Consider the following 22,921-nt stretch of genomic DNA (forward strand, 5'->3'; position numbering starts at 1 on the left):
TGCGTCGCGACACGGCGGGGGGCGGGCCGCGGCCGGGGACGTCCCCTCTGCCCTCCCGGAATCAGTCTCCACTGCTGCCGCCCGGACCGCGGCCGTGAAGGCGGGTCCTCCAGAGCCTTCGAGTCGGGGGCTAGAGCGGCCAGGCCACCGAGCGGGGTCGAGCGGGGACTGGCGACGGCTGCGTCACGCGAGGGGCGGGGCCGCCGCGGGCGGAGGCCGCAGCCGGAAGCGGAAGAGGCGCTCGGAGCGGGGAGTGGGGCCTAGCCGCAGCCGGATCCTGGGAGACGGTGAGTGTGGGCCCAGGCCCGCGGCGGCGGCGGCGGCGGCGGCAGCGGCGGGGGGTGAGTCGGTGGGGCGGGCGCGCTGGGTGTGGGACTCCGGGCTCCTGGTTCCGTCTCGGCCTACTCTGTTTCTTTCTCCCCCTCAGCCCGCCTCTGGCCGCGGCCCCGACCTCTCACCCCTGACCCGCCGCTTCTCCCCCGGAGGGGCGGTCACCGCAGACCCCGACCTCTCGATCCCGCGGTGTCGGAGTCTGAGCCTGAGCGGCCTCTGAGGCCCCTGCAGGGATCCAGTTTCGGTCCCGCACCTCCCGCGGAATGGGGTCGGGGTCCTACCTGGGAGAGCCTGGAGGGGCCTTCAGACCCCTCCCATACCCTCTGCTCGAGGCCTGCAGACTCCTCCCCGCGTGGCCTGAAGTTTGATTCTAGCTCAGGCTGGCCATCCGCCTGTCCCCGGGTCGCCCCTCTCCGCCACTGGCGGCGGTTATGGGGGAAGGGGCTCAGATCTCTGAGACCCAGGGCGCGTCAGGAAGGGACGCGAGTGAGGGCCGCAGGCCTCCAGCGTGTTTTGTTGTGATGATGGAGCCGCTCCAGCCCGGGGGAGGGGCCGGGCCAAGCTGACAGTACCAATGCCCGGGCTGCTCCCTGGTCCGGGAGTCTCTGTGTGCTTTAGTTCCGGGTGCGGGTGACCTGGTGTGGAGCTGGGGTGGGAGTTGCCTGAGCCAGGCCCCCGTCGAGGCGGAGTTGGCGGCCTTCCAGCTTCCCTCCTCCATGCCCTTGAAAAGGAGGAGCGTTTCACCCGGTGGTGGCGTCTTGTAAGGTGGCAGGTTTGAGGTTGCAGTGGTGGGGCAGCGTCAGCCAAAAATAACCATGGGGCGCTGGAGTGGCTGGGATCTGGGAGGGCAGACGCTGACCTGGCTGGCTGCTCTTCTTGTCAACCCAGTTCTCTGGCCAGGAACTGCAAATGAGAAGCCGACTAGGCCTGTGCTCAGAGAAAAGCTGGCATCCTTGGCCTGGTTTCCTTTACATTATCTTTCTTCGCTGTGTAAGAGCAGAGCCTTCCTGAACATAATTGTGACCCTTAGCTTCTTTAAATAACCTGTTTGCTGGGGTCTCAGAGCTTCAGAGATAATTGATGAGAAATGGGATCTAGAGCCCTGGCTGGGAAGATAATGAGGGACATCTGGTATTCCCAATATTACCTCTGTCTAGATTGTGTTGAAGCAGAGGTTATCTCCGCTCTGATTACCTGGTGTGGTACCTTATAGTTCTCATCCTTGTCATCTCCACTGCCAAGTTAGCTGGGGGGTGTTGTCTCCAATTTTCAGGTATGGTGACCAAGGCCTAGAGTGACTTGTGTAAGGTCACTAGGCCAGTAAGTGGGAGCACTGGGATTTAGTTTGGGGTTTTCTACCCAGAGCTCTCTCTCCCCTTGGAGGGAACTTATAAAATATTCTTTATGTCCTAACATAGACCCAGAGGTGTTAACTGGAATCTTTATAACCTTGTTCATGAAAAGCTGACTTAAGTAAAGCATTTGACCTAAAGGCGTGTGCTAGGCATTGTTAAAGAAGCGGCACAGTGTAATTCTCACAGAGCCCTATAGAGATTACTATCCCCTTGTTGCAAGAAGAAGTTGAAGGTCACAGTGGTTTAATAACTTGCCTAAGGGCACAGAGCTAGAAGTGGCAGTGTCGGGACTCAGACTGACATCTGTCTGGCTCTGAATTTGTGCTCGGTCCACTAACGTGAACACGGTGGGCATAAGAACCCTCTAGGTCCCAGGAGGGAGTCTTTGGCTCTGGTGTGGACCAGACCACATCCTCCAGCTCTGGTGCTTTGCCTGTGTGGCCACCAGAGCATCTTCCATGTCACTTAAGGAGATGCGAGATTCCGCCTTCCTTCCATAACTTGGGCACCTGACCCAGGGTAATTGCAGGAAACAGTGAAACCTTAGTCAGCTGATCGTCAAAACAGAACAACAATTTAAGCTCTTGAGGAGCTGTGGGTGATTTTACATTGTATTTACCTCCAAGGTTTGCTGGGGCCTGGGCTTCCGGGTAGATAGGAGAAGAAACCTGCTGGTGGGGAGATTGAGAGCAGTGATTTTCTCAGGATCGTGGAGAAGCTCCCAGGGGTGTAGTCGGATATGCCTGGCTGCCCTGCCCATCCACAGGGAGCTGGTTCATTCTGCTCTCCTGACAGACCCTTCTCATGGGAGGGGGCAGCCTCAGTGGGTTTGTCCAAATGTGCTTAGTCGGGCGAACCCATGACTGACCACTGTTGGAGTTTGGCTAAGCCAGGTAAAGGGTTGGGAGGAAGGCTGGCCGTGATCTCTGCCCAGCCCTCCGATGGAGGCAATGTCAGGGTTCTGGTGGGTGGAACAGTGAGCTGGCCTCACATAGACATCTTCCTCAGCTGGTGTCTGACCCAGCCTGGCAGTTTTCTGTAGCAGATTTAAGTCTCTGCTGAACAGGGACAGTGAGGTAGGGCCCTTTTGGCCTGCCTCTCGGAGCACACAAGCTTGCCAGCCCCTCAGCCCTCCAGCTCCTCCCGAGAGGAGCACAGGAGAGGGGACTGGAGCAGGGGGTCTAGCAGCGGTGGTACGGTTGGAGGCGGGGCACTGCCTGGCACGGTAGCGCGGGTGGTTGGAGCGTGCCACAGGGGTCTTGGGCAAGAAACTCGGGGGCTCTGAGGATGCTGGTATCAGCTTACTGGAGCTGAGACAGAGTGTGGAGCAGCGGGGGCTAGACAGACCCCCAGCTCTGTTTGGCCGGCCCCTCGGATCGGCTAGGAAATGTTTGTGAGACCCTGTGCACCTTGTGTCTGCCGGCGGCCCCTCACCCTGATGTGTGGTCTTTGCTCCCTTGAGTGGGGTCTGGCTCCGGGCCTCAGCCAGGCAACTTGGCTTCGGACTGGAGGGCTTTCACCCTTGGCTGCTGTGGGTTGGCTCCCTGCCAACAGCCCTTTGACTCTGGCCTCTGGCTTGACAGACCGGTCGCTTCATAGAACCCCACAGACAGGAGGGAACTGTGCCCCGGACGCTGTCCTCTCTCCTTGGCCTTGGTCTCCTGCGATGGCGCCCCGCATCCCTGCACCTGTGCCAGCTCGCGGTGCCCCGGGCGCCCAGGCCCCAGGCCCCGCGCTGCTGTGCGGGGGAGGCAGCTGTTTGTTTGTCCACTGGCGCGGGAGGGTGTTGCCCGTTGTGTGCTGTGTGACCAGTGTGACCTCAGAGCTCTTTTTTGCTTCATAAACCCCTGGGAGGGGCTGCCCCCAAACACAACAATGGGCCTCTTCTTCAGGAGCGCCTCGGCTCCCCGAGCAGCCCCTGGGCTGGAGTGGCCGGAGGTGGCTGGCCGCCCGGCTGCCCGCTGAGCACGGCTGTCTCTCCCGTGGCCTAGATGCATCACTGTAAGCGATACCGCTCCCCTGAGCCAGACCCGTACCTGAGCTGCCGATGGAAGAGGAGGAGGTCTTACAGTCGGGAGCACGAAGGGAGACTGCGGTACCCGTCTCGAAGGGAGCCTCCGCCCCGGAGATCTCGGTCCAGAAGGTGACGGGAGGCTAGGTGGGAGGAAGGGGCTCCATCCCTCGGCAGGGCTGGGGAGACAGCGGGGAGCCTGGGCTCCTTCGGGGCCTGCCGCCTCTGCCGCTGCCTCCCCCCCCCTGCCCCCCCTGCCGTCCCAGCGGCAGTCCCGAGCCTCCGTGTTTGCTGCTGTCCTGCTGCCCCTTTCTCTGTCCTTGAGTCTTCCTTGTCCAGACGCGGTCCCCATTTTCTAGGCCAGCAGCTCCCCTGCTGACTTCCGAGCCTCCCTCGGTGGGGTTAAGAACACAGCCTCTGTCCTTTCCAGAGGTTGGCCCCTCATCCTGTGTTAGCAGCCCCCAGGAGCTCTGGGGTGCTGGGACCCCCCGAGGCCCTTCACCCTGCTCTCCTTCCACCGTGCTCTGCCTCCTGCCCTGGAGGGGTGCCGCCAGCGGCCCAGCTTCTGGAGGCGGGACTTCACGCACACGCTCTCCCCCCACCCCCGCCCCCATCTGGATGCCTCTGCTCCAACAGGCCACCCTTGTGAGCTCTTTGTGGGGGCCTCACCACACGCCTTTTGCCCAGAAGCGAAACCTGGGCTGGTGGGAGGAAGGTCCCCATCTTACCGGTGTCTCACCCCCCTCCCGGCAGCCACGACCGCCTGCCCTACCAGAGGAGATACCGGGAGCGCCGTGACAGCGACACATACCGGTGTGAAGAGCGGAGCCCCTCGTTTGGAGAGGACTGCTATGGGTCTTCACGTTCCCATCATCGCCGGCGGTCACGGGAGAGGGAGCCGTACCGGACCCGCAAGCACGCCCACCACTGCCACAAACGCCGCACCAGGTCTTGTAGCAGCGCCTCCTCGGTGAGTGATGGCCAGAGTGTGCCGGCTGGGGCTTAAAGGCCTCCTGTCTTTCTAGCCTTCTCTCAGGCTGGCTGGTCTGGGTGAGTACTGCCAGCCCCACGCACGCGCATTGGGTGTGCGTGCATGTGTGTGCGTCTGTGTCGTCTGGTCCAGGTGCCGGGCTGAGCAGGGGGCCCGGCTCCTCCGTCTTCTGACCACTGGCAGTGGAGGCCAGAGGGGCTCTGGTGCTGGCGCCGGCTGGCCCCCGGCCCGTCCGTGTCTCCGCGCTGCTCTGGACCTGGGCCACGTGGTGCGAGTGGCCGCGGACACTTAGGGAACCTGATAGGGTTGCTGGTACATGGTCTGGAGCTGCGTGGCCCGGTCCCTCCCACCCGGAGATGGGCCCGCACCCATGGCCGCGTGCGCTGACTGGCGTGGCCGGCACCCCCCTCCGCGGCCTCTCGTCTCCACACCCCTCCCTGAAGGCCTGGAGGCTGCAGTGCACTCGGGTAGGGGAGGTCTGCCTGTCAGTCAGCTCAGACCGGGAGCTTCCCCTCCGACCTCTGATCTCCAGCCAGGCCCTCTTCAGCCTCGCCTCTTCCCGTGAGGGGCGGTCAAGACAAGGGGGACAGCCGCCTGTGTGACGGGGCACGTGAACGAATTGCAGAGAGGCCCGCAGCCCCAGGCCTCATCCAGTCGCCGGCCGCACGCCCGGAGCGGGGCCTGGCCGTGTCGTTAGCGCGGAGGAGGTCTAGATCTCTGCCGACTGGGAGCCCACGCTGCACTCGGGCCCCCTGTGTGTTTGTCTGGTCACGTGCTGTCTTCTCTTCTCCTCCCCCCACCCCGTCCTTCTTCCCTCCCGCTGGCCAGGAGGCCCCAAGGAGTAGTGGTGGAACCCGTGCGGGGGGCCCGGCCTGTCTTCTGCTCAGCTTTCCCATGACTTCCTTGAGCGGCCACGGGGTACGGGCTGGCTGCGGGCGCCCAGCACTGCCTGGTGGCCTCTGTGCACGCTGCCACACGCTGCTCCAGGATGGCGGTGCAGGTCTGTGGCTCCGCGGCTTCTCTTTCTGGTGCCCTCTGTCGTCATGAGCTCAGGATGGCCTGGCCTGTGAGATCATGGGCGCCAAGGCCAGGGCAGGAGCTGGCGTGGGGCCTGTGTGGCCCATCGTGGTAGGTGGTCGCCTGGCCCAGAGGATCCTGGGCTCCTTCCCTGCTCGAGGCTGGCGGCACAAGGGCCGCCGGCGGAAGGCCGTTTCTGGTGGTGATGTCGAGTCTGGCCGTGATGCCGTCTGGGGGCAGGTGGCGGCTTGGCTCTGAGTGGCAGCTGTCGGGTGTGTGCAAGGCTGCGTGTGCGAGGCAGGCAAGGGCAGGCCGGGCGTTCTGCAGCTGAAGCCAGCGTGGTCTCTGGCCGTTCCGGACCACCGGACCCAGGCTGAGCCAGCCACCTTCTTGCGCCGTTCTCACCGCGTCTTCGCGCTGGCTGGAGCCATCACGGGAGGGCCCGGGAGGGGGACACTCAGTGGCGAAGGGAGCCGGGGCTGTGGCTCTCCGCGCGGCCCGGCCCCTCAGCAGCGGAGGCTTGGTCGTCTTTCTGAGCGTTTGCGGCGCCCTTCTCTTAGATAATGTCCGAGTTTTCTTTACATACCTGTAGCTGTTTTTACTTTTCTGTTTTTGAAGTCAGTTTGTGTCTTGACGTGTCCCTTGCAATATCCCTATCGTTATATATGCTGTGTGCCTTATGAAATGCTGGGATCTGGAAAATCCAACCAACCAACCCACCGGCTCCTCACCGTCTCCACCTCTGCCTTTGACTGACACCTCAATCTGTCAATCGGAACCGCCTACCATGCGATTGGTCGGATGGCGTTTCGGGGGGCGGTGCATGCAGAGAAGCCAACAGAGCAGTAAGCGCGGCAGCCGGAGTGTGGAAGATGACAAGGAGGGCCACCTGGTGTGCCGGATCGGCGATTGGCTCCAAGAGCGATGTACAGCCACCTTTCGTAAAACTTTACCTCTCTACTTTCTACCCCCTTGTTAGACGAGACCTCTCCTGCCCGGAGGGGCCTCTAGTGCGCGTGGCGCCTTAGCGGGGCCACCAGTAATTGCCTGAATGACACAGACGCTAGCAACTTCTGTTTTTAAGAGTGTAGCCGTGAGAGAGAAACCTTTTTTGTTTTTGAGAATTTGAATGCTGTGAACTTGCAGGAGCTGCCAGCCCTCTGCCCTCCAGGCCCTCATGCCCTGCTTCTTTTCTCTCCTAGATGAGATCGTGGGGAACCTGGGCGAAGGCACGTTTGGCAAGGTGGTGGAGTGCCTGGACCACGCCAGGTGAGCCGTCCTGGGCGGAGCCAGCCTGCGGGCTCTGATGGGGGTGGGCGTCGGCTTCCCCTTTGGCTTTCTGGAGGGTTGCGCCGTAGCGGGGTGCCGGCCTGCGCTTGTTGGACTTCTGCTGATCTCCTGCAATAGGGAGAAACTCCCGGGGCTCCGCAGGCATGTGGCCTCCCTGCCCACGAACTGTTGGCCAGCGAGGGGCGCCGCCCTGGCGGCCCTTCGAGCCGGTGGCTGTGATGGTCGCTGTCGGCACACGGCCGAGGCGCTGGCCCTTCTGTGGTCTGGGTCCGCTTCCTGCCATCTCGTGTCGGGTTAGGAATACTGCTGAGTCCAGACCAAGCCCGAGCCCCCCGAGCCCACTTGGGAGGTCTGCCCGAGAGGCTGTGCACGGCCCGGTTGCGAGGAACAAGACTCGGGCTCTCTCACCTTGCTGGCCGCTGCCTTCTCCCACGTGGCCAGGCTTGATTCCGGGTCCCTCTGAGTGCGCGGAGGTAGAACGGGGCTCTGCCTGTGTGTGTTTGCGTGCTTCTGGGGAGCCTTGCTGCCTTCCAGGGTGCACGGTGAAAGGCTTTTGTCCCTTCGCCCTTCCTCCAGACCAGAACTCGTGCCCTGGCTGGGAGGCCACCTCCTGGGAGCCCGCTGCCTCCCTCCTCTAATGGCACTCTCATTGGTCTGGTGCTTCAGCTACCAGGTGCCTGTGTCCTTGCTGTCTCATTGGAGCCACATGCTGCCCATCACAACTTTTCTGCTCTGTTAGAGGTGAAGAGAGAGGACCCATATCCCCCAGTTGTGGAGTGCTGGCTCCGAGTACCACCGTACGGGGTGCTCAGAAAGGACAGTTATTAGACCTACCTGTCCAGCTAACCCTGTGGCCTCCATGTAAGGTAGTGACAGTGACTGACCGGAAACATCCCTGGGCTCCCAGTTCCCATTTAAATACGCCTCAGACCCAGTGTGGCCCACGAGGTTAGGGCTGGGGCCAGGGGGCATCGGGACGTGTAGGCCATACTGGCATCAGAGAGAGCGGAGGCCGATCTGCGAGCTGTGGCAGGTGGGGCAGCTCATCTCTCTGGGCTGTGCCACCCTGAGTAGCCGGAGGGGAAGTGAGCCTCTGGAGTCAGGAAGGGGCAGGCACAAGGCTCGGGGGACTTTTGGGGGGTCCCCTCAGCGAAAGGAAGGGCCTGATCCTCAGAGCCATACACCTGGTGGTGGCTGCCTGTGGAACTGATGGGCTCCCTGTGCTGCAGGTCACAGTGCCGTTGAGGGATCCTGTTCTAGGAGCCTGGAGGGTGGTCTTTCCTCTGAGGCCTTTCCCTGCCCTGAAAATCTGGGAAAGGGGGATAGGGAGAAAATAACGGTATTCTCCAGAAGATGCCTCTGCCCTGGGGCCTGTGAGCTTTTTCCTTAGGCACCGACGCCAGCCTCCCAGAGGCTTCAAGCCAGGGCTGTCTCACTCTGGTTCCCCACCAGGCTTCTGAAGTCTGGCCGGCCTTTCCTGATAGCCGCCGGGCCTGGCAGTCGAACCTCAGCACGTTCCCTGCTCTGCCGGCGTCCTGCAGGTGGCCTGTTAGGCCGGGCTGGCGGGTGGGACGCACAGAGCAGGAATTCTTAAAGTCCTCGCTAGACACTGAAGAGGCCTCCTGGCGCTCGGTGGTCTCTGATGAATGCTGTGGCTCTTAGTAGGCAGGCTGGGGGGCGAGAGGGAGTGCACTAAAGGGAGCAACCTGGGGACTCCCGGCGAGAAGACCCTACCGCTGGCACCCTTACCCTCTCACCAAGGCTTTGTCCCATCCTGGAACCCCACCCCAGGGGAAGCTGTTTGCCCAGACCTGGAGATGTGCTTCAGGAAGGGCAAGAGGTGCTGCAGGAAGGTCCTGGCTGGGATGCCCTGGCCGGGGTTAGGGCTGAGCGGCCCCCAGGTCGGGTTACTGAGCGAGCTGGTGCCCGTGCCGGCCGGCGGGCCAGGCCTCTACTCTGCCCACTCTCCTGGGAGCTGGCTGTGGCTGGCATGAGAGAGGCCCAGGCGGGCCCCGACGCGCTGGCTCACCGATGCCAGGGGAGCTTGCTTCGGAGCCTGGCGGTGCGGCGGAGCCTGGGGGCGGGTTGGGGGGCAGGTGTCTGCGCTCCCCAGAGCAGGTCCTGTTCCTGGAGTCCCGCGTGGTGTCGGCCAGGAGTTGCCAGGTGGGGCTGGAGGGTCGGGGGGGGAAGGGCTGGGGCACATCTACTGAGCACGTCTGCTTCCTTCCCGGGTCTCAGAGGGAAGTCTCAGGTTGCCCTGAAGATTATCCGCAACGTGGGCAAGTACCGGGAGGCCGCCCGGCTAGAAATCAACGTTCTCAAAAAAATCAAGGAGAAGGACAAAGAGAACAAGTTGTGAGTGTCCCAGGGAATGAGAGGGAAGCTTTCGATGGGGACGGCATCTGCTCCAGCCCCAACTGCCTAGACCCCCGGGCGGAGCCGGGTGCTCTCCCCTGGTTGTCGCGCAGAGCCAGTGGCCAGGCGCAGTGAGTCCTGCTCTGCCCCAACCGTCTGCGCTCTGCGGTGGCCTCCCAGGCCCGCTTCCGGAAAGAGGGGCCGCGCAGGTCGCGGCGGGGGTCTGACGACACAGCCCCAAAGCCGCTGCGGCTCTCACGCCGTCGGCGAGTTCCCAAGGCCCACTGAGAGGTTCCTCTGCCGCCAGCCCCGGGCTGAGCCCTGCGGACTCGGGAAGCTCCGTGAAGGGAGTGGGAGAAGGGAAGGCATTTTTCCATCTCTTTCTGAGGTGCAGGGATTAGGGCTGTGTCACAAGTAGACGGGGCAGGACCCCTCAGAACTCTCCCTGTGCCAGTTGGAAGTTTAGTCCTTGCCCTGAGCTGATCTGGGTGACCTCTGATGGGGGACGTGCTCTTTGTAACTCCTGGTCTCTCTTCATGAGCACGTGTGACCCGGCAGCCTGGGAGCGGGGACCGGCTTCATATGAGGGAGAGGCAGGAAGCCAGCCCCCCGCAGAGCCTGAGCCCCCCCCACATCGTTCTCCCCTAGCCTGTGCGTCTTGATGTCTGACTGGTTCAACTTCCACGGTCACATGTGCATCGCCTTTGAGCTCCTGGGCAAGAACACCTTCGAGTTCCTGAAGGAGAACAACTTCCAGCCTTACCCCCTGCCGCACGTCCGGCACATGGCCTACCAGCTCTGCCACGCCCTCCGATGTAAGTGCGGCCGCCCCCGCTGCAGCACATGGGTCCCCTCCAGCTGAAAGGCCTTCGGGGAGGAGGGGGAGGCATCGGTCCCCTCCAGGGGGCTCCGGCACCCACCTCGGCCCCAGGCCGTCAGGGAGAAAGGAGGGAGCGGCTCCAGATCAGGCCAGCTCGCCGTCCCCCCTCACCGTCCTGCAGTGGCTGGAAAGGTGGAAGCCTGCCCGGTGGATCCCAGCCCCTGGCACTGCCCGCGCAGACGCCCTCCCGCTGTCCCTTCCCCTCTGCCTGCTGGCCTGTCAGGGGCCCCAGCCCGCAGGACGTGGTGGGCGGCGCGGAGGGGAGGTAGCTAGGCCTGGAGCTAGGCTGTCCGGGGTCTGCACAGATGCAGGGGGCAGGGACGAGCGCTCTGAGCAAGGTGGGCGGCTCCGTGAGGGCGCAGCCCCCCGGGCTGTGCTGAAACTCACTCCGAGGAAGCAGAGGGCCATCGTTGAGGGGAGGCGGGGCACACCACGGGAAGGTCTGGACCGCTGGCTGGGAGCCTGGAGCCAGAGTGCTAAGGGCCGGGTCGCCACCACTGGTGGGGCAGGGGCTGGAGGAAAAAGGTCTCCCCCAAGGCTGAGGGGTGGGAAGAGGCAGGGCTGGCTTCGGGTGGCCCTGGGGTTATTAGTTCAGTGTTCCGTTGCTACCATCTGAACATTCTTCGTAACTTTTGAATAAGGGGAACTGCATTTAGTATTTTGCCCCCGGCCTGCAAATAACGGAGCTGGTGCTGGGGAGAGGGAGGCTTCCCAGGCTGAGGACGTGGAGGGAGGCTTTCTAAATGGGAACAGTGTCCCCTGCCTCTCTTGTTAAGTGTCAGAACCGGCCAGGGCCCCAAGCCCCGAGAACTCGAGAGGGAAGCCGGTGTGGAGGCGGAGTCCGCTCTGCCCCCCGGGCCCCTGCAGAAGTTGGGGGTGCGAGGGGGTGCGGGCGTGAAATCTGGTCTGGCACCGGCAGAGGGGCGTGAGATGCGGCCGGGCTGCTCAAATTCCTGCTTCTCGCCTTCCTGCGTCCCCAGTTCTACACGAAAACCAACTGACCCACACAGACTTGAAGCCAGAGAACATCTTGTTTGTGAATTCGGAGTTTGAGACGCTCTACAACGAGCACAAGGTAGGGGTCGGGAGAGGCAAGGCCGCGCTCTGGGGTAGCCCCGGATGGACCGCTGAGCCGCCGCCTTCCTTGCCCCTCAGAGCTGCGAGGAGAAGGCGGTGAAGAACACCAGCATCCGCGTAGCTGACTTCGGCAGCGCCACCTTCGACCACGAGCACCACACGACCATCGTGGCCACGCGCCACTATCGCCCACCCGAGGTGATCCTTGGTGAGTGACTGGACGGCCCCCACCCCTGACAGAGTGGCCTGCTGTCGGGAGGGTAGGACTAGAGGCAGGGATGTGCCCGCCACCAGGGCCGCTGTCACTGTGGTTGCTCACTTGGCCTTACCGAAAAGGGGTCTTCTGTTGGGGTTCAGGCAAGGGTCCCTGCCGCCTGAGTGGCAGCTGTCCTTTGATGTCTGGGCCGGGAGCACGGGGCTGAGTGTCACAGTCGTCCCCCCTCCCATGTTGGCTTTCAGAGCTCGGCTGGGCACAGCCCTGCGACGTCTGGAGCATCGGCTGCATTCTGTTCGAGTACTACCGCGGCTTCACGCTCTTCCAGGTGAGGCCTGCCGCGCCACCGGGCTCGCCTGAGCGCCGCTCCTCGGGCGCACTGCTGGGGCTGGCGTGCGGAGCCCGGTGACCGCCCCCCGGTCGGCATGCTGGGACACTCGGGCTCCCGAGGTCAGGGGAGTGGAGTGCTCAGGGCGTCCTGTGCTCGGCCTCAGCTTGGAGGACCGCGGCAGGCAGAACGAGCATTTGAGGCGGGGGGCACAGCCCGAGGGAGGGTGCAGAGAGGGGCTGGGGCGGGCCCGTTCTGGGGAAAGTGAGGAAAGTCAGGTGTGGTGACGGACAAGTCCACCCGAGAGGCTAAGGAGCGTGAACTTGACCTCGAGAGAACGGGCTGGCAGGCTGCCACCAGGTCAGAGGCCGGGCCTGCTGTTCAGTGGTGGCTTCACATCTCTTGGGGCAAGGTGGCACCTGCCCATCTTTTTTTGTCCTTTATTTTTTCTGAGGGGGCGGAGGCGGATACTGACCCCTGCTTGCTGTATCCCTGCCGTTCCAACAGACCCATGAAAACCGAGAGCATCTGGTGATGATGGAGAAGATCCTAGGGCCCATCCCGTCACACATGATCCACCGCACCAGGTAAGGAGCCCTGGGGGCGCCCTCAAGGGCTGGCCGTGGGGGCCTCTCCCGTCTTGGCCGTGGGTCACAAGCTACCGGCCCGTCTTCCGGGGACACCCTGGCTCCTCCAGGCTCCTGGCGGCCTTCCCTCCTGTACCCCAGTCTGAGTGACCCAGCAAACCACTTGCCCGGCCCTTCCTGCCCTGCTGTGTCCAGGCCAGCTTGGACCCGCCACCGCAGACGTGTCGCCCCTGCTACCCCTATCGCTTGACTCTTTCCTTCCCTTCGCTTCCAGGAAACAGAAATATTTCTACAAAGGGGGCCTGGTTTGGGATGAGAACAGCTCTGATGGCCGGTATGTGAAGGAGAACTGCAAACCTCTGAAGGTCAGTTTCTGGCTTCCCCCAGCTCAACTCATGCCAAGGAGACCCCAGGCACTGGGCAGACATACAGCAGAGAGACAGGCCGGGCAGCTAAAGGCTGCCTCCTCGCTCCGGCTCTGTGGGAGGCCGCACCCGAGGCTGCTGGGTGCCGGCAGCAGGGCTGCTCGCACACCGCCCCCGAGGGGCCCTTAGCCCCACCCCTTCCCCACAGGGTGGCTATGGATGTAATGGGGGAACACGAGAAGAGCCAGCTGTCAGAGACACTGCTGCCTCCTGTCCCCCTCTTCTCGGTTTTGGGAAGAACTAGGCAGGACTGAGGTGAGGGGGAGGGAAGACGTAGACATGGCCGGAAAGCCTCTGTCGACTGCATTTGGTGCCCGGACCAGTGAATGCTGCAGAGGTGATGCCACCCACCTGTCAGGACTTTGCATGCGGGGGCAGAGGCACCGAGCCGGCAAGACACCCAGTAGCCTGGCAAGTTCAGAGCCAAACGCTCTACGCAGGCATGAGAGGAAAGGAGCCGCTCGCTGTCCAGGAGGGCACACGTGGTCCTCCGGGGGGCAGCCCTGCCTCCTCGACCCACGCGGCGAGGCTTCCCAGAGGCACGGGGCCCCGCCGCGGCATCCCGCGACCCCGCCATCACACTGAGGCACCTTGTGTCCCTGAGCAGAGTTACATGCTCCAGGACTCCTTGGAGCACGTGCAGCTGTTTGACCTGATGCGGAGGATGTTAGAATTTGACCCTGCCCAGCGCATCACACTGGCGGAGGCCCTGCTGCACCCCTTCTTTGCTGGCCTGACCCCTGAGGAGCGGTCCTTCCACAGCAGCCGCAACCCCAGCAGATGACAGGCGTAGGCCGCCCCGCGAGCTGGAGAGCGGGACTGGGCTGCCCGGCCTTTCTCCACCGCCGGGCCCGCGGCCGGAGCCGCCCCGCGAACAGTGCAATGTGAAGGAAGGCGGGGGCCTGCAGGGGACGAGACTCGATGCCCAGCTGCCAGAAAGCACAGATTTGACCCAAGCTATTTATATGTTGTAAAGTTATAATAAAGTGTTTCTTACTGTTTGTAACCCCTGGTACCGGTGTGTCCGTCTCCAGGCTCCTTGCCTCCCCCCCCCCCCCCCGCATTAATAAAGTCTTCTTAGCACTTCAGCTTGTGGAGAGCTAAGTGTGAACTGGGCTGGCACGGAAGGGCCGGCCGGTGACGCATCAGGCAGAAGCCAGGTGTCCCTCTGTCCCATGGAAGGGCCTGCTGGAAGGCACCGGTTCCCCTCGGCCCCACGGAATCTGAGGGCCGGCCGGGCCAGGCAGCGGCTGGTCTCGGCTCTCCCCCCAGCCCCCTCCCTGGCCACATTGGCCCCACTGCAGCTGCTGCTGACTGAAGGCCGGCGAGCGGGAGCCGGCAGGGCTGGGCTCCTCGGGCCGGGGCGGCAGCATTTACCACGAGCCTGGGACTCTGTCATTCAGCTTTATTTTAAGTGCTGGTTTTGGTTCCCCAAGAGCTGCATGAGTGGTAGTCCTGACCACCTGACTGGGGCCCCCTGGGGACTGGGCACTCGGGGGCAGGAGGCCTCTGGAAAGAGCTGAAGGTGGAGGAGTCCTGCCGATCTTTAGTACCACCGGGGAAGGCCTGGGCTGAGGGCGGGAAGAGGCTCCAGAGCCACCCGCATGGAGAAGACAGGTTTGGGCACAAGCTCCCAGCGGCCCCTCGACAAGGCCCTCAGGCCCAGGGCCACTGCCACTTACCGCAGCAAGCGTGGTCCGCCGGGCCAGGGCTCTGCGAGCTCCTCTCCCGCCGTACCCAATCGGGGGGCCTTACTGCATGAACAGGCAGGCACCCAGACACTTTAATGGTGGCTGCCCAAATGCCTATAACCCAGCACTGCTCCTCAGACTACGGCCCTGCCTCTAAAGAGAGGGCTCCATCTTGGGAGCCGCTTGGCCCTGAGAGTGAGCAGAGGCTCAGGGAGGATACAACAAGCCTCACAGTCTCTGGCCTCCTCCCACTGCTGGAGACAACTTAACATCTGAGGGAGGATGGGAGGACTGGAGGGACCAGCCCTCAGCCCTGCCTCATCTGCTCCTGGCTATGTTCCTATAAGAAAAGCGATAAGTAGCCTGAAACCCATGGTAGCAGGGCCTACCCTGTGTCCATGATGCTTGGCGAGCCCCTCCCACTCACCCGCTTAACCAGAGTGGGTGGGCAGAGAGCAGAAGGTAAGTCTGAAGGCCTGAAAAAGGCTTTAAAGCACGAACTTTTTGCAAGGGCCCCTGCCAGGGACTCTAGGGCATGGCTCCTGTTCTGAAACCAGCCTCCGAGGCCTAAGCCTGTGAGATCCAAGGCCTTTCCCGCCTTAGGATTTGAGCAGCAGTACGTTCCTGTGGCTGAGCCCTGCCAGCCAGCTCATCTAGAACTAGCCTCATTTTGGCATCTTTTGATACAGGGCACTGGCCCCAAGCCTACTCGTCTAGAGCGGACGACCACAAAGGGTTCAAAGCCCAGACACTGTAAGACCTGGGGTGGAGCCCGGACAGGGGAGGGGGACATGCACCCTGCTCCGGGATGACAGCTGCAGAGGACCGTTTCAGGGGAAAGACGGGGGGGGGGGGGAGAAGGAAGTGGGGTACATAGGCAGGATGGAGGTGGGAGCGGGGTAGTGGTGGCCTAAGACAGAAGCACCAGGGAGCCTCTTGTGGCTCAGCACCAGGCTCTCCCAGGGGCCCCCCAATACTGAACATGAAAGCTGCACCCTGAGGGCTCTGGCCCCAGACTAGGCAAAGGCTCTGCCCCCAGCTAGAGAGGGTACGGGGCTGGGGGCACTACTGGCAAGATGGGCACTGTGGTTCTACAGTAACGTAACCTCGTACTACCTAGGCTGAAAACAAAAACAGTATAAAATCCCAATACAGTAAAACCATCCTGATGCCACCCCCTTTCCTGCCTCTCAGAGTGATGGAGTGGAAAGGAAGAAGGACCCTTGAAAAAAATCCCAGCATAAAACTTGCATCAGCTCAGGAGAAAGGGTCAAAAGCCCCCCAAATCAACTTGTGGCGGGACTCCGGGAAGGCCTCCTCAAAGCCCTCGAAATGAACGGAGTGCAAGTCTGCCCTCTGGCGGGCAGCGGCAGCACAGCCAGCTCGACATGATCAGAGGAAGGGCTGGGGGAGGGGAGGGGGCAGAGGACACGGAGCCACAGCAAGTACAGGCCCCCAAACAGGAGCCCCCCGCGAGGTGCTTGCCCCGGCCCCAGTGACTGTAAACCTGAAACACAGTCCGAGAGCTGCCTAAGTCTGTAAACATAGCCCCACGCAGCCACGCGGGGGGCCAAGAGTAGAGATGCCTAGAGCCACTCAGCCTGCCGCCCACCCAGGACACCCAGTGGGAGAGCCTTCCCCGGCTACGGGCAGGTGACAGGTCATTTTTAAATACGATCTGTTCTCTCACAGAAGTAACAAATCCAAAAGCGAAAAAATTCAACACGGTCCATGAAGCTTCACATCCTTAAGGCGTTCGTTGTCAAGTTCAGTGCGTCCGGAGCAGCGGGGGACTGCAGGGTCCAACTCGCCCAGAGCCCCTCTAGGCAGAGTGCAACGGAATGACAAACTTGCAGCCGAAGGGTGAGTGGTAGCTGATGCCCACCTCCTGGAACACCTGCTGGGGGAGGCCGATGTCGCACAAGTAGACGCGGCCCGCACGCTCCCCCAGCGGCAGAGGCAGGCCCAGAGCCAGCGACCACTTGGCGTCGATACCCTGCTCGCCTTCATGCACGGGAGGGTCGATGCTGAGCACCGGCGCCCGGTTCCGGTTGGCCCAGGCCACCGCTGCCTTGTACCAGGGCTGGTCCCGCAGGAAGGCGTTCTCGGGGCAGTCCAGGCAGTTGATGACCAGGTCCACGGGGCTAGAGGGCAGATCTGCAGGTGGAAAGAGCGCCACATGGGAACCGCTGTAAGCAGAGAGAAGTCCAGGTGGGGACTAGAACCCAGACGGCCCCAAGGGGGTCTTGTTCTGACACCACTCTGAGGCCTCGCCACAGGCCGGCTTTCTCAAGGCTGGGCCGGAACCCTGGACTTCCAAGACCTGGCGGGGCCGGGGACCAGAGACGAAGGGCATGTCAGCCCGCTGCACCCCTGTCCTCGTGGAGCCCCCAGGCCGAAGCACACTGTGCTGGCCGTGCAGGCCGTCTCCGGGCACAGCAGATGCACATCCGACTAACCCCCTGGGTACATTATGAGCTCTGAGAAGGGGGAGCCCTGCCCAGAGCCCAGCAGAAATGGGCCGCCTGCCATGTGCTGACTAGCCCAAGAACTGCAAGCAGGCCAGAACCCTGGGCTAGCCTTCTCACCCGACCGGAGCCAGCCTGGCCTTGCTGCGTCCCTCCCCCCCGCCCCCACCCCATCTTATGAAAATGGGTTCTCCTTGCAGCCCAATCTTAGGGATGGGGAGGGAACCCATCATTTCTCCAGGCACTTAAAAAAGTTTCTCTGCTCGGGGCGCCTGGGTAGCGCAGTCGTTAAGTGTCCGCCTTCGGCTCAGGGCGTGATCCCGGCGTTCTGGGATCAAGCCCCACATCAGGCTCCTCCGCTGGGAGCCTGCTTCTTCCTCTCCCACTCCCCCTGCTTGTGTTCCCTCTCTCCCTGGCTGTCTCTCTGTTAAATAAATAAATAAAATCTTAAAAAAAAAAAAAAAGTTTCTCTGCTCAAACCAAGCCTCTGGGACAGCGTAAGAACAGATGTCTCAACAACTATGTAAGTCTTGACCAGCCTAAGAGGATAATTTGAGAATAGGAGAAATCAGACCACATTCAAGGTCAGCATCCTCAGACTCGGCTCCTGGAGTTGAAACTGGAAAGCTTTTAGGTAGCCAGAGGAAGAACTGACTAAAACACGGCATCATGTTACAGATCTCAAGCGGGGGGAACCCAGAGCAGACCCGCGTCCTGGCTACGGTATGATATTTCTCAATTAGGGACTCAGGGCTTCCTTACTTAGAACAGACCACCATGACGGGGCGGGGGGTGGGGGGGGCGGATGTCGCCGGGGGCCAGTAGGCTCTCAAGAATAAGAACGGGGTCTTACCTTCCACATGCACACAGGAGCCTGAGGTTCTGGCCCAGGGTCTGACACCAACTTGCCATCTGACCCCTGGCAAGGACCTTTCTTTGTATTTCTTCTCTCTCCTCCTCCCGCACTCTCACTAAAACCTACTCCAATCACTTTGTCCCCCACCCCACCCCCCTCGAAACTGCTCTGGTTGAGATCATCAGGGGCATCCACACAGCAAGATCCAGCGGTCGATTCTCGGCCTTCATCTGAGCCTGACCTAGAGCGGCTTCTGGCAGAGCTGACCGCACACCCCCACTCTGCACTCGCCTTCCAGGTGCCAGGCTCTCCTGCTTTTCCTTCTCCCTCCCTGTCTCCTGAGCTGCTCTCTCAACTCCCTGACTTCTAAACAAAGAACCTAGACTTAACGATTTCCCCACCTCTTCCTAGAAGACAGCTTGCCCAGGCTCGTTAGGGCTCGTTCCCACCTACGCACTCGGCACTCCAGGCCAGACTCCTTCACCTACTCACGGACTCATCTATATCGGTCAGTCGCCATTCCCACCTGCATATCCAACAGGCACCTTCCCCCCCCAAGCCTCCTCCCTCAAGTCTTCCCATCTCAGGATGGCACCTCCATCCTTCTGGTCACTCAGGCCAAACGCCTTGGAGTCGTTCTTAACCCTTCCCTGTCATATCCCTTACATCCGATAGTCTGCAGCCTCTAGCTCCAAAACTAACTTAGAAACTCAGCCACCCCCCCCCCCCACCACTGTCTCCGCCACCAGCATCTCCTTCCGGTTTCGCACAACAGCCTCTTAACACCCTTCTTTGCAAGCCTCCAGTTTACACCCAAACAGCAGCCACATGATCACCTGGAACCCAAGCTGGATTCTCTCTTCCTTCTGCTTATTCCTCCAGTGACTCTCCATCGCAGCCAGGGTCGAAGTTCCAGCCCTTACCGTGACCCACAGGCTCTTTACCACCTGACCCTGAAATGTCCAAGTCTGCTAGTCCCTACCCAACCCTCCAGCCCTCCAACCTCTCTAGCTCCCTTCCCTACTTTGTAACACCACCAGCTGGCCTAATAGAAAGGTTACTTATTTGCCTCTTTGTCTGTCCTAAGTAGAATGTAAGCTCCAAGGAAGCATGGATTTAAAAAAAAAAAAAAAATCTACTGCCACAGCCTCGGTGTCAGGAATAGTGCCTATTCTGTAAATGTTTGTAAAGTGAACCAATGGGTCCCCAGCTCTCCATCTGAGTAGTGGGAGAGGAGGACAGCGAAGGGATGGGAAGTAAGCAAGTCAACATCCAAAGTTTTTCCTTTGCGTACGAAGACCCCTAACAGGCAGAGGATGCCTTACATCTGTGACGTTCCACCCGTCGCCACTGGGCGGCAGCACCAGACCATCAAACTACGTGAGGAGGGCGGAGGCCTGAGACTCTAGCCCAGCCCTACGCAAGTGCTCACCTTTGAGGTTAGATACTTGTTGGCCTTGGGTCTTGCTGAAGAGAGACAACTCGTTGGTGATGGACTCCAGCATCTTGACAAAGTTGGGCAGGAAGAGGATGACCTGGACATCATGGTTGGCCAGGTGCCTTCCACAGCTGATCCCCTGAGCCCCTTTCACATGGGGGCCACAGAGCAGGGCCACTGTGGGCCTCTGATGAACATTTTTGGGATTCAACCTGGAACAGAAGGTAAATAAGCATCATCAGCTGCAGACCTGCCAATCCCTTGCACGCGAAAGCAGATGAGTGCCTCTCAGCACCTGTTGCTCTCCGAGTTCTTAACAGTCCCAGGTCCCAGAGGGGGTGAAAAGCCACCGCACCCCCAGGACTACAGGTCAGTGTTCCCACGGCCCCAACATCCCAGTGTCACTTCATCTGCTAGGTTCTCTCACTAGGAAGTTCCCCCCAGATCTCATTCCACAGAACACTGCTGCCAGAACACTGCTCTCCGACCAGAAACACAGAACTGTTCTGTGGGACCTGCGAGGTCCAAACTCTGATCAGCAAAGAGGCTTCCCCACCTCGACATCCTTCTTGGCTCTTCTTCCCCACATGCAGCTCCACTGCGGCGAGGCTGGCCTCACTCTTTGCCGTCTGTACTTTTAAGACTCTTTCTTGCTTCTCCTCAGAGATGGACCCTGCCCAGAAAGCCCTTCACTTGTCAAACTCTGGCCCATCTTTTCTTTGAAATACAGCTCAAGGCTCACCTCTTCCAGGATGACTGTGGCTCAACGCCTAAGAAACTCACAGCAAGTACCAAACACGGCCGTTCTAAATCGTCCGCCATCAGGTGCCAGGCCAAGTTCTCTTCACTGAGCTGCCAGGAAGTGAAGTAAGGGCAACACTAGATGCTAACAGGACCCCTTCCATGGGACACCATGTGGACTGACACGCGCACAGCACTTGGAACAGGGCCTGACACGTTATAGTGCGGGTCAGAGGGGGCAGCAGGCTGGGGGCCTCCTGGTCTCCTACTCAGGCAGCCCCCTTGGATACCCACTTCCGATGAAGGCATTTCCAGCTCCTGCCATTCAGAGCTGAGCCACAAGTAAGGACGTCTGGAGGATTAACTCTGGAGCTGTTCCCAACTCACAGGCAGCGCAGTCGGCCTCCGGGGCGGAAGGCAGGGGGAGACGGACAGCAAGAAACGGGCTTGGGTCCCTCCTTAGCAGTCACAGTCACTTACTAGTCTCCCAAAAGGAGGCAGATGACAGGTGCTGTTCCAGTCAGAGAGGAAGCCCCTGTGCTCCAAATAAATCTGGGGGGATTTAGCGATGCACTCTGCTATATACCAAAGCATTCATTTCCCCCACTACGTCTGCATCTAAGGAAATGACGAGCACTCCTCCCTTCAGACAGACACTGCTGAGCGGTGGCATCTGACTCGCCCATGTCTGTCCCTGAAGACTCTTCCTCTCACAGAGGCGTCTCCCGTCGGAGGACTCACAGCAGGCCCTGGCATCACACAGCCAACAGCAGGGGGCAGGGTCCAGACACTCGCAACAGACCTATGTGGACAGGAGACCTGGATCCTCCACGTTCCAGGGGCGCCAACGTGGGTGAGGCTTTCCGCTCTCGGAGCCTTAGCCGGCTCGCCGTCACAACACCAGGCTACTATTCACCTTCACGGTGAAGTCATGAGGATCAAATTAAACATGGTTGTGAAAGCCCAGTGAAAAACTGCACGGTACTGGACACACTGAAAGATTACAAGCTGTGGTGACCCTTCTCAAAGCAGCTGCAGGAGATGGCCCTTCTGAGAGGTCAGAGGCGGCGAGAAAAGCCAGGCCCAAGGACAACCGGCCCCAAGAAGCTGGCCAGAGGGCGAAGCGATGGGGTGAGGACACTCACATCCTGTCCCCACACTGCTGTTTCTGAAATCCCGTCGGCAGCTCAGCTCCTTACCGTGCAGCAGTTGCAAAGCCCTACTTCCCAGCCCCACAGGATGACTTCAAAGACCCCGGCCACGACCACGCTCTCCGTTCGGTCCGCCCTCGGCACAGACTACTCCCCAGAGCCGGACTCCTCGCCCAGCCTGCCGGCCTGTTAATTCCCCCGCCTCCGCAGGACTCCGCCTGGATGCTACTGCGGCTTCCCAGACAATCCTGTTTCCTCTACCACCACAATGTACTTTCTGGAGACCTCACCAGCTTTCCAGAGGGCAGGCGCAGTCTTTTATTCTTTGTGTCCCTAGTCCTAGCACAAGGATTGGCACACGGTATCAGTAAATGACCACAAATAAAATTAAGCACTGCTCCTGACATACGGGCCTAGAGGGCAGGTAGGAAGGCATCAAACTCCAGCTCTCCCACCCAGTTGTCAAGGTGGTTCTAGAAGTTCTCAGGTATGGAACTCGGGGTTAATCTGTATCCCAGCCCCTCTTAGTGAAGGACAAGTGCCAAAGCCAGCTGTTATCAGGGAAGAAAGGGTCAAAGGGCAGCTTGCTGAGAGAAGAACGAGGACTTCCAGGAGGTGGGTGAGAGGGGCAAACAAAACCCTCAGAGCACCCAGGAAAGGGACTTCACAGAGGGACTCACACTGAGCAGCTCCTTTGTGTGGGGCACTGGTGGTGCCTCGGCAGAACAGCACCCCCCGCCCCATGCAGCCACAGCCAGTCCACAGGCGGTTACCTGTTGGGTCCTCCAAGCAGGGTCAGGGCCATCTGGCTGGCGCACACTCCTGTCATCTCCAGTCTCCGCTCCAGAGTCAAGCCGTGCTTCTCGGCCACAGACAGCAGCTTTTTATGCAGTTCATAGGAAACACTTGGGACGACCAGGCCAGAGTCTGCGGTTCAAAAGGAGGTGAAGACAGAAAGGGAAAGTGATCACAGGAAACCAGACCCACAAATGGATGTACTCGATCCAGGATTCTGTGAAAGCCAAGACTGGCCCTCCCCTAGCCTAGCCGCCTAATGTGGGATGTGTACCATGGAGCCCTCCAGAGGAGCGGGAAGCTTAAGCTCTCTTAGCACTTTACTCTTTAAGATTTTATTTATTTGAGAGCGAGCGAGCAAGCGTACAGAGACCCACGAGAAGGAGCAGGGTAGAGGGAAAAGGATGAACAGACTCCTGGCTGAGCAGGGAGCCTAACACAGGGCTTGATCCCAGGACCCTGGGGATCCTGACCTGAGCCGAACGAAGTCGGGCACTTAACCGACTGAGCCACTCAGGCGCCCCTCTCGTAACAGTTTCACTTCAGACCACAAAAGCCAAATGCACCAAGTCTATTCGGTTATTACGGAGAAAAGGCTGGCACAGCACATAACAGCAACCTGTGGGCCACGTGAGAAGAGAACATGCTTTTCCCGAAGTGGGGGAAATGGCATCCGTGGCAGGGGGGTGCGAGTAGACTCCTCCTTCCCCACAAACAAGTGGAACAGATGCTGACTAAGCCTCCTGACCCTCAGCTCCCCGCTGTTCAAGGTCTTGGCTGGATGACTTGCTCATCCTCTCTGCTTCCCACTTCCTCTTCCTCCTCCTCCTCCTCCTCTCTTCTACTTAGCCCTTCCTCTTTGCTTAAGAAATTTAGTGAGCAACTTGTTTTCTCAAATAATTTGTCATTTTCTCCCCA

General features: G+C 60.6%; 2 protein-coding genes across 6 annotated transcripts in view; one reads left to right on the forward strand and one right to left on the reverse strand.

Moving 5' to 3' along the window:
- The first annotated feature begins 180 nt into the window (after window positions 1–180).
- On the forward strand, window positions 181–13,869 carry CLK3 (CDC like kinase 3). Of its 4 annotated transcripts, none has more exons than XM_026478515.4 (13): window positions 181–287; window positions 3,680–3,831; window positions 4,453–4,669; window positions 6,537–6,633; window positions 6,910–6,976; window positions 9,236–9,352; window positions 10,001–10,167; window positions 11,213–11,307; window positions 11,388–11,517; window positions 11,769–11,851; window positions 12,359–12,438; window positions 12,713–12,803; window positions 13,471–13,869. In XM_026478515.4, exons 2-13 carry the CDS (start codon window positions 3,680–3,682, stop codon window positions 13,645–13,647), a joined length of 1,473 nt encoding a protein of 490 aa, XP_026334300.1. In that variant the 5' UTR covers window positions 181–287; the 3' UTR covers window positions 13,648–13,869. The 4 variants fall into 4 exon arrangements, with proteins under 4 accessions (XP_026334300.1, XP_057159619.1, XP_057159620.1 ...); XM_044392002.3 differs by having other exon boundaries at window positions 239–341; XM_057303636.1 differs by having other exon boundaries at window positions 12,713–13,869.
- Window positions 13,870–14,253: 384 nt separating this feature from the next.
- EDC3 (enhancer of mRNA decapping 3) overlaps window positions 14,254–22,921 on the reverse strand; it is a 56,427-nt gene continuing 47,759 nt past the window's right edge. The window contains exons 5-7 of one of the 2 annotated variants that reach the window (XM_026478514.4): window positions 21,982–22,135; window positions 19,311–19,528; window positions 14,254–16,711 (exon numbers count right to left, since the gene is read on the reverse strand). In XM_026478514.4, the coding sequence (XP_026334299.1) occupies window positions 16,377–16,711; window positions 19,311–19,528; window positions 21,982–22,135 (707 nt within the window). In that variant the 3' untranslated portion in view covers window positions 14,254–16,376. Of the gene's footprint in view, window positions 16,744–19,310; window positions 19,529–21,981; window positions 22,136–22,921 lie in introns of both variants that reach the window. The other variant, XM_044392001.3, reaches the window with a different exon arrangement.

This window comes from Ursus arctos, unplaced genomic scaffold, assembly GCF_023065955.2.
Source record: "Ursus arctos isolate Adak ecotype North America unplaced genomic scaffold, UrsArc2.0 scaffold_28, whole genome shotgun sequence".
Classification (NCBI taxonomy): domain Eukaryota; kingdom Metazoa; phylum Chordata; class Mammalia; order Carnivora; family Ursidae; genus Ursus; species Ursus arctos.